The 10,729-nt window shown below is 40.9% G+C and overlaps 1 protein-coding gene across 5 annotated transcripts in view; it reads right to left on the bottom strand.

Annotated features, from left to right (window-relative positions):
• Nucleotides 1-99: 99 nt before the first annotated feature.
• The window catches only part of carmil2 (capping protein regulator and myosin 1 linker 2), a gene marked incomplete in the record, with an annotated part of 64,130 nt that continues 53,500 nt past the window's right edge, over nt 100-10,729 (bottom strand). For 4 of the 5 annotated variants that reach the window (XM_053427629.1, XM_053427631.1, XM_053427632.1 and 1 more), the window contains 8 exon segments: nt 100-2,710; nt 2,826-2,939; nt 4,870-4,959; nt 5,117-5,252; nt 6,388-6,650; nt 8,302-8,370; nt 8,749-8,785; nt 8,967-9,065. In XM_053427629.1, the coding sequence (XP_053283604.1) occupies nt 2,199-2,710; nt 2,826-2,939; nt 4,870-4,959; nt 5,117-5,252; nt 6,388-6,650; nt 8,302-8,370; nt 8,749-8,785; nt 8,967-9,065 (1,320 nt within the window). 5 annotated transcript variants of the gene reach the window in all.

Here is a 10,729-nt window from a genome sequence, read left to right as displayed (position 1 = left end):
TCTCCCAGTTTAACATGGTAGTGTTTTCTGAAACTTTAAAAACTTGAATGAAGGAAGAAATAAAACAACAGAATCACAACAAAAACAAGAGAATACACATTTTGACACATCTCTATCAACTTTTAATAATTATAAGTATAGGTATGGATTAAAACTCTGTTCATAACTTTCATAACTTTTTGTTTGCTTAAGTAGTTTTGTACATATCCTGTGTGTGCAAGGCAAAGATAAACATGACAGTAGAAAATAAACTCTACCCCAGGATGAGACGGAGGCTCAGGTCGCTGACAACATTGAGAGGGGAACTGAGGTCTGCTCTCACAAAACACGCACCATTCTCAACAACCACCCTGACACTTCGATAGACTGAATACACTGATTCTTATCTTACACTACATCTGATCATACTTATACTCTCCTCCCTGTGATATGATGGACATACTTATAGTTGTCAAATGGAATGAATGAACCTGACTTCAATTAGCGACAGTGACTGAATCAGAAAGAGCGTTCCATTTGTTCATCTGAAGATCCAAAGACTTAATGTGAAAACATCTTAACAAGGCAAAAGCTAAATTTGAATATTTTACTACATAGTTGGCATATTGTGGAGTTTAATAAGTAGTGTAGAGGAAATTGATTTGAAATAATAAAAAAAAAAAAATGAAAACAACCCAAAAATGTGGTCAACTTCTGGAATTATAAATATTCTTTGGAGCATGTTTAGAGCCGGTTCTGTAGTAACGAAGTCTGGTATGTATCATAAAATGACAAATATCTGGTGGAGACAAAACCTTATATTTATGTTGTTTACTCTTAGCCCAAAGTACCAAACCTCGAAGTGGGTAGTTTTTGTGCCGTGCTTCTGATTCAAAGTTTCCCCTTTTGTGATGACTGACACGGCTATTTATAGTATTGTAAATGGACTGACTGAAATAAAAGCCAAAGAATGAAACTTTGGGGATTTCCATGAAAGCAGGTTGTTGGTGTTTAAAAACCTTGAATTTATCAGTCGGTTGCTCTGGTACATGAGGAAAATGTATTTCAAATCAGATTCATGATGGTCTGAGTGACGGATTAAGTCAAACAAGCGACAGGGAACTGTCCTTGTGAACTGCTGAAGTCCTGCAGTCTGCCACCATGCAGCATCTATAAGTGTAAAAGCTTAAAAAAACTGTGGCTAATTCATTGTTAATCCATTTCCAGCTCATCTCACCAGAGCTGTTAACAGTTACAAAGCCTGCATGTTCATGTACCTGAAAACTGAACTCTTTCTTATGTAACTTTACCTCATCTCCCTCAGCAGTTTGCTTATATCCATAAATCCAACTGATGATGTACATTTTTATGTGAATAAATGTTACTATGGGTTTTGTACTGTAATTACATTCATGCCACTGCATGTGTGAATTGTGTAGTGCAAATGTAATTTTTTTATCTCATGAGGGAGTAATATGTCCGTTTGTCAGCAGGACAGAATGTTTATTTTCTGCCTGCCAGTACGGAAGCTGTTAGAGACTGTGATGAACAGTGCAGGGCCTAAGTAGTAATAGAAAGTTCCAAACCAGATTACACATCCTAAACAGCAAACATCAACCTGAATATCAGTCCATTGACAAAAAAGAAACAGTGGATTGAGAGAGAGAGCACCATTCAATCAATATTTTTTGACTCATTAAGATTTAAACATTTAACAAAAACACCCAATTAAAAATTAGCTTAATGGGTCTAATTGTCATTTAATCACTTGGAAGTAAGTCAAAATAAAATACAGCAGTGTGGATCGAAGACAAACCTGGAAGTAAAAGAAAGTAAGAAGGTAAAGTGAGAAGAAATAAATTACATAATGGACCTTGAAAACCTGTTATTATGTCATAATGATCTAATTTATATAAGCAGGCGATTTTTGTGTATTTGTGTTGAAACCTAACATGTTGATGACTACACACTCTAAATGTGTTGTTAAATGGGATGTTAGCTGTAGGCTAGCATTTAAACAAGCACCAACCGTGTTCACTAAATAATATCTAGTTCTCAGGAAAACACTAATGATGTGGGACCCAGCAGCTTTTTTCCACAGAGTGTTTCTCTCAGAACTCATGTGCCCTTGCATTTCCTTATCTCAGTCATGTCACAGCACCCTCCTCCCTCTCTCTCCGAGGTGTGTCTTTTCTCCTTGGGTAAGTCAATGTTGTGTGTTATTCAGACAAAGGGGGCTCAGTTCTTTGGTCTGCAGGCTCTGCCTTCATTGTGTGCTGTTTAAGGAGCGCCTCTCCTCTCTCCTCTGTGCTGTTTCCAAGATTCTTTGTAGCTGGTGCCATGCCAGGGCTCTTCTTCTTGTGGGTTGTGCTGGAGGTCTTGTCTTGGAGTGGTGGGCACACAAGCAGTTTGTCGAAAGTTGGGGCTGTGCTGGGGCTCTTTTTCTGGGTTGTGGAGGTTACAGGAGGCTTTTCCAGCATTGGGGTTCGTGCTGGAGGCCTCTCCTGGGTGGATGAAGCTTTGTTGAGGGCTGCGGCTGGAGTGAAGAGTTGAGGTGCTGATACTCCTTGTTGAGTCTGAGCTGTAGAGGATGCACACCCTGAGCCTAGGGCTTCTTCCTCTTCTGGAGAGGGGTGCTTTGCATCAGCTATCGTCCCGCCACCTTTCTGTGACTTCAGCTCCTCCTTCTGGTCCTTTTTTTCTTCAGCTGTCTCTTTTCCTGTGTCACTGGCTGAGGGGATGAAAGACACAGACAGGTGAAAGAGTATGTTTAAATTGAAAAAAAAGAAGAAAGGAAGCAAAGATTAAGAAAGTAGATATAACCATGACTGATAAACACCTCTCACCTTCCGGAGCTCTTTGTGCTTCTTCTGCACTGGATGGATCTTCAGTGCAGGTGGGTAAGTCTCCTCTGTTTCCCCGGAAACGGATGGGGGACCTCTGTAACACCGCCTTCAGCTCTTAGAGAGATGAGACAAAGGTAGACACACACACACACACAAACAAACATTTTGGATTGTTAACTACTTTTTAACAAAAAAATTGTAATTTAAACCTAAAATCTAATACATCACTTTATCTTTTGATGAATCCATCAACCCCCCCACCCTACCCGTTAAATAAATCAAAGATATTCAGATCATTGATGGGCTGGTCTATAAATGTATCTATGCACTCTTATAATTTTCACCAGTGAAAAATAAATAAATTGCAGAGATGTCGGTAATGAGCTCAATTCCCACTAGACATCACATGACTGCAGAATTTATTTTATCATCACAGCCTTAATGTGTTGTATTTTAAAGTGTATTATCTTCCTAATTGGTATTTTCACATGGTGTGTATACGTCTCACATGTGACTCTGATGACTGTCATGTTACATTTATGTGATGATGGCCGGAAGCTGTTAAGTCTGCTACAGACAACCATAAGTTTCCCCTGGCAGCTCATCTCCCCCACTCTAATCCATCTTAACTGGCTTCAGGTCAAGTCCCACATCATTTACGAAATCCTTCTCCCTTTCCCAGTCCACCAGTATCTGTTTGACCTGCTCCACACCTATACCCAATCCCAGAAACTACGGCCCTCAGATATGGGTCTGTTCGTCATCCACTACACCAGCGAGAGAACAGACGGTGGATAATTCCACTCAGATATGGAGATCTGCAATGCCCTATCTCTGGACACGTTAAAACAAATTTGTTAAAACTGAGCTGTTTACGAAGGCTTAAAAATCTCCAGCAAGCTATATAATCATTATTCTAATTTCTTGTTTTTTTTTAAGGTTTAGTTTGCTAATTTATCAGAGAAAAAACGTTGCTGTTCTGGGCACATGTTTCAAGAGGGATTGTACTTGTCACTTTTAAACTCATAAAAGACTTCTCTGCAGGAAATGGTTTCACTTTGTGCACAATCTGTGTCTGTAAAAAGCATAGTGTATGTGTGTTGTTGTTGTTTTTTGCACCCTTGTATGTACAGGAGAAACATGTTTCTATCTTCATGATGTGTCTAACAATATAACACTGTGGCACTGTCTGCTTTCATTGGTTAATCATTTCCCACTGCAACTATGGATGACAAGAAAATGGCATCAGTGTAGACTGGCAAAGGCACGAGTTGTGGTTGCCGCCACTTTGTGTCAGGTGCAACCATCCAAACCAAGACACAATCTGACAAGCAGTGATATCTAAAGCTGCGTTCTGATGACCAAAACGCCAATCCAATGTAAAAGTGAGATGTTTTTTTGTAACATATAAGCAGGGAAAAAACATGAAATGTCATAAAATGTTATGATGTATTTTTCAGACCCTCCTCTGATAATTGATGTTTTTCTCTTGTGAATTAGGAAAGAGATCAAACTTTGATCACTCTTTGTTTGACCTGTTCTCACTACTGTCTCTCCCCTCGTTCACTCTCCCTTCTCTCCCTCCTATACACCAATGCACCTCTCTTCAGAATCAGAATCAGGTTTATTGGCCAAGTAAGTTTGCACAAACTGGGAATTTGACTCGGTAAAGTGGCTCTCAGTGTGCTTACACAGAATACACATCACAAAACAAGACAAAACAAAACAAAACAAAACAAAACAATACAAACAGTCCGAACAGTGCGACGGTCTAAGAAAAGAATTGCAGGTGTGTGTATTACAATATACAGTGAGGGTGAAATAAGTAAACATAATTAAATATAATTATAATATATATTATATATAATATAATTTCGGGAGTAACTGTACAGTTGTTATTATAACGATCCAGAGTTATTGCACAGTGCCACAGTGGGTTGGCTGTTCAGAAGTGAGACAGACTCATAAAGCGTCACATGTACTGTATATGTTAAACAAGTAATGAATGATGGTCAGTGTAAGAACTATTATGTCTTTATCAAACCTTGTGTCATAGACAGAGGGTCTTCATGGACGGACACAGCTCTACGTTGTGGAAGGGGCTTCACATGTTGGCGTGGCTTGGGAAGACACTCTGGAAGAGACACACACACACAAACAAACATTTTGGATAGTTAACTACTTTTTAACTAAAAAATTGTAATTTAAACATAAAATCTAATACATCATTTTCTCTTTTGATTAATAAATCAACCCAACAATTTGATTTTAATGAGATGAATGGGACCTACCGTCTGTCACTGATTGTGCTTTCTCCTGGCGATCCTGTGCACTGGGACCCCTCCATGGAGATGGGGATGGAGGAAGCTGCTCTTTCCTGGGGGACGGAGCTGAAGCTGCACCCTGGGGACCGTCCTGGCCTCCATTCTAGGAATAACGATCAGAAGGTGCTCAGAGGGCTCGACACAAACAATGTGACTGCTATATGTCATGTGCATATATGGAAGAAGAGAAGAATCATGCCAATGTAGAAATTGGCATGATTCGTCTATTTTAATATACCCAAACTTTAGATGTAGTGGCTGAGGTGTTTCTAATATTGAGTCTACCCTCTGTCGAATGAAAAAATATTAGAATCAACACTGAGATGAATCTGAATTTACATTTTTGATATTTGTACATGTTCAGAGAAGAGTGTATTCAAACAGCTCCTCTTATGGTGTTTACTACATCTGACCTCAGAATAAACATAAACACTGATTTAATGAGTTGTGACATGCTATATGATGATTTCAGAAATGGGGAAAGGTCAAGGAAGTACATCTTTTGGTGAACGATGAATAAAAAAATTTCGTGGAAGAAGAGTGTCTCTGTGACTTAATGATAAATCTGTTTCATCTACATTTCCTCCATTACGTTACATCCCTGATAAATTGTTTGCATCTCTTGGTTCTAGACGCTGACATTATCTAATTTGAGTATCCAAGTTGCCATTGCTTAGCAGCAGTGTTCTCACAAATTTCACACCAAGCACATCATGTAAACAACTTCCTACAACGTAACTACAAGCTCATAAGTTAAATTTGAAGGCAGCATAATGTTCAGTGTGTTCCTTGTGCACATGCTACATGTTCCCAGTTTGTCAATGTGAACCAGCTACCTGCATCTACTATCATTGAGTCTGTTCCTGCCAGCTGACCTGTCTCCCTAACAAAGATCTGGAAGTGTAGCAGACGGTTGGTTTTGTCTATTGTAATGTTCACAAATACATTCATTAAATTTTAATAATCTCTAAACTAAAATCTCCAAAGCCATGGACAAGTTCCGTAATCCAACATTGCTTTCTATTTTTTTTCTTTAAGAACATCTTTTTATAGCAATGGTCCTTTTGCGGAGGGAACTTGCATTGCTAATGAATTTTTGCCCAGACACAGTTGTGAATCATTCTGCCCTTAAAAAAATCTTTTTGATATAAAATGTGATAGCTTTGGCCCTGAATGTGAAGCCTTATATATGGAATATGTTCCCTAAATCCCCCCACTCTGACTGAGTGCTGTATTACCTGAACTGCACTCTCGCCTGGCCTGCCATCACGAGTGTGTGCTCTGAGCGGGACTCTTTCTGCCGTACTGCTGGATGGAGGAGCAGAAGATGGACGAGCTCCTCCCCCTGCAGAAGCAGCCGGGTTGGGGAGGGGAGGTTTGGCTGCAATGGCAGGTTTGGGTGGCAGGGAGCCAAAGGGGCGATCATGGAGACTAGGCTTCAGGTGAAGGGGAGGGTCTGGTCGGATGGGGTCCAGCACGCTAATAAGATGCCTAGGGTCTGCTGGAAACAGAGGGTGAGAGACAGTCAATGCGAAGTACACACTGATGCTGCTTTTAGAAAAGCACTGAACTCTGGAGGATCTCCGGACATTCTCCAGAAGGGCTGAATGTGAGAACACCAAGTCAACGTCCATGTCCAAGTCAATGTTCAAGTGAGAGGATCCAGAGTTTCGCCAGCCAGACCCCTAAAAAAACTGCTGTTAACTAAAATCTCTCCGCAGAATTAATATATTACATCCTGCCAATTACATCAAATTTTTCCAACTATACGACAAAACAACGCAAGCCTCACGCAGCCCGCAAGGCTAGTGATTGGTCGGCTTACTACATCCCGTCCGGAGTCTAGTTTCAGGTTTCATGCCCCATAATACGCGGAAATCCCGGAAGATTTAGAAGAATGAATATGGACCAAATAGATGAGCACTTGGCAGAAGCGATCCGAAAGTATGACCACTTGTATAACCCGTCACTGACTGGCCGATTTGTCCGCCAGAAACAGGCTATGAGGAGCCGGAGTGGCATTGTAAATAAACAGTCGACGAAGAAGAAGACGTCTCTTCTTTGTGTGTTTTGTCTTCGACAAAAAACGTTACTCCGCCTAGTGTTCTGGCGGTGAATTGCGTTGCAACACGCGCAACACGTTAGAGAAGCATAAACCAAACGAGTCCGTCGATGCAACTGCGTGGCCTTCCGCGGTTGGAGTCACAGGACTATAATTCGGCCTTTATAGTCGGGATTTACGCACGCACGCATGCACACAAGACACGAAACACGCCCCTCACGTGCCCTTCTTGCGGCTTGCGTGCGTCCGCCAATTTTTCTAACTATACGACAAAGCGACGCGAGCCTCACGCAGCCCGCAAGGCTTGTGATTGGTCTGCTTAATACATCCCGTCCGGAGTCTAGTTTCCGGTCTCATGCCCCATAATACCAGCAGAAATCACGGAAGATTTAGAAGAACGAATATGGACCAAATAGATGAGCACTTGGCAGAAGAGATCCGAAAGTATGACCACTTGTATAACCCGTCACTGACTGGCAGATTTGTCCGCCAGTAATAGGCTATGAGGAGCCGGAGTGGCGATGTAAATAAGCAGTCAACAAAGAAGAAGACGTTTCTTCTTTGTGTTGAACTCTTCCTGCAAACACGTTACTCAGCCTAGTATTCTGGCGGTGAATTGCGTTGCAACACGCGCAACACGTTAGAGAAGCATAAACCAAAACGAGTCCGTCGATGCAACTGCGTGGCCTTCCGCGGTTGCAGTCGCAGTACTATAATTCGGCGGAGAAAGTCTGGAAAATTGCTTGAGTGAATGATGCAGATTGGTTCAATCTGGGAATCCAGGCTGGACAGAGTTGGACAGTTTTTTGCGACTTGCAGTCGCAGTACTATAATTCGGCGGAGAAAGTCTGGAAAATTGCTTGAGTGAATGATGCAGATTGGTTCAATCTGGGAATCCAGGCTGGACAGACGTTTTGACTGATGTAGACTAAGAAACCATAAGACCACTGCAGAGATGCTCCTCATGTCCAAGGCCCAAGCACACCGGGAAGAGTGTCAACAACAATGACTTAAAAATTAACGAACCCAGTGTAACACACACTGACTCTATAGAACTAAGGATAGATAGTAGATAGATAATGTTACCTACCTGATGATGTGGACATGGTTCTGGGTTTCTTGTATGTGGGAGGTGGTTCAGGTTTTTCCAGGATAGCGCCTGAGAGACACAGACCATAGTACAGCTGAAAGACAATCTTTATAAAAGCTAAGTAAATAATGAATAACATACATGAAAACTGGGCTCGGCTGAAGTCATTCTAAGCTGTAACTGGTGATGCTGAGAGAATTTAAGGAATGTTGTCAGACATATGGAATCATTTTGAATAATTTCTGAAATTGGAAAAGAGAAAGAGAACTTATTTAAAATTACATTTGAATAAGTTATTTGGGAACTAGATTTTTGTCCCAATAAGGAGAACAAGTCCCCATTATGTCACTGTGTGAACAGCTTTAGGTGCCCACAACATACACACACACACACACACACACACACACACACACACACACACACACACACACACACACACACACTTACCTTCAGAATTGGCCTTTCTCAGCTCCTCGTCTTTGTTCTGGAACACACACATTGGACAGTCTTATACCTGAATAAGTGTTCACAATATGATGTTCTTATGTTTGTTATCTTCTTGATAGAAGATGGTGCCGTACATATAAGAATTGAAGAAAATATGTCCTATTTTGATCCATCGACTCGTAAAAGAGCGAACCAAAATATTGTAATTCTGTGCTCACAGTTTTGGTGTCAGCAGAACTGGTCTTGGCCACACCCATTCTGTGCAGCATCACTTGAAGTCTCTGCTCAAAGCTGGGGATGCTCTCAGATGCATGTTTCTGAAGGACAACACACAAACACACACAGATTAAAATCAACTCTTTTGATCTCCAATTACTTTAGCCCTCCATATTCTGACTGATAATTGCCAAATGCAAGGTACTGGTATTAACACAGATACAGGTGTCGATCACATGTTTTGTTGTTTCTTTTGAGGGGACAAGAAGTTAGATAGTAGCAAAATTTGGTACAAAGGCAAGGCAAGGCAATTGTATTTAAAAAGCACTTTTCATACACAGGTGGAGATTCAAGCGACTTTTCTTTCAAATTTTAGGTTAATATATTTTCACAATTTCTAAATTATCTCAAGCTTCTTTTTGAGCTTCCAAGAATAATAAAGTGCACAATAGATATGTACACCCATACCAATATATCTATGAATGGCAAATGCCATCAGTAAAAATCAGTCAGGCTCTACTAAACATAAGGAAATATCAACACTATACAAACCGAGTAAAGGTTTTGAGCAGCCCAGGTATCAGCTGCTGAAGAGAGATGCAGCTTCATTAATTTACAGATAAGTATGTGGCTCTTATTACATCTCTTATCTTTAGCCTCTGTTAGGTATGATTCGAGGCCTACTCAATCTTCAGTCTAGACTTAAAGGCAGTATACAGTGCCTTGCATAAGTATTCACCCCCTTTGGACTTTTCTACATTTTGTCATGGTATAACCACAGATTAAAATTTATTTCATCGTGAGTTTATGTAATGGACCAACACAAAATAGTGCATAATTTGGAAGTGGGGGGAAATATTACATGGATTTCACAATTATTTACAAATAAAAATCTGAAAAGTGTTGAGTGCATATGTATTCACCCCCTTTACTGTGAAACCCCTAACAAAGATCTGGTGCGACCAATTGCATTCACAAGTCACATTTGCAAGTCACATAATTAGTAAATAGGGTCCACCTGTCTGCAATTTAATCTCAGTATAAATACACCTGTTCTGTGACGGACTCAGAGTTTGATGGAGATCATTACTGAACAAACAGCATCATGAAGACCAAGGAGCTCACCAAACAGGTCAGGGATAAAGTTGTGGAGAAATATGAAGCAGGGTTAGGTTGTAAAAAAATATCCAGAGCTTTGAACATCTCTCTGAGCACCATAAAATCCATCATAAGAAAATGGAAAGAATATGGCCCAACCGCAAACCTACCAAGAGGAGGCCGTCCACCCAAACTGAAGAGTCGGACAAGGAGAAAATTAATCAGAGAAGCAACCAGGAGGCCCATGGTTACTCTGGAGGAGTTGCAGAGATCCACAGCTGAGGTGGGAGAATCTGTCCACAGGACAACTATTAGTCGTCTACTCCACAAATCTGGCCTTTATGGAAGAGTGGCAAGAAGAAAGCCATTGTTGAAAGGGATCCATAAAAAATCCTGTTTGGAGTTTGCCAGAAGCCATGTGGGAGACACAGCAAACATGTGGAAGAAGGTGCTCTGGTCAGATGAGACCAAAATTGAACTTTTTGGCCTCAATGCAAAACGCTATGTGTGGCGAAAACCCAACACTGCCCATCACCCTGAGCACACCATCCCAACAGTGAAACATGGTGGTGGTAGCATCATGCTGTGGGTATGCTTCTCTTCAGCAGGTACAGGGAAACTGGTCAGAATAGAGGGAAAGATGGATGGAGCCAAATACAGGGAAATC

The sequence above is a fragment of the Pleuronectes platessa genome, chromosome 7 (assembly GCF_947347685.1).
Source record: "Pleuronectes platessa chromosome 7, fPlePla1.1, whole genome shotgun sequence".
Classification (NCBI taxonomy): Eukaryota; Metazoa; Chordata; class Actinopteri; order Pleuronectiformes; family Pleuronectidae; genus Pleuronectes; species Pleuronectes platessa.
The sequence above is the reverse complement of the archived record's forward strand: the minus strand, read 5'-3'. Positions and strand labels throughout refer to the sequence as shown.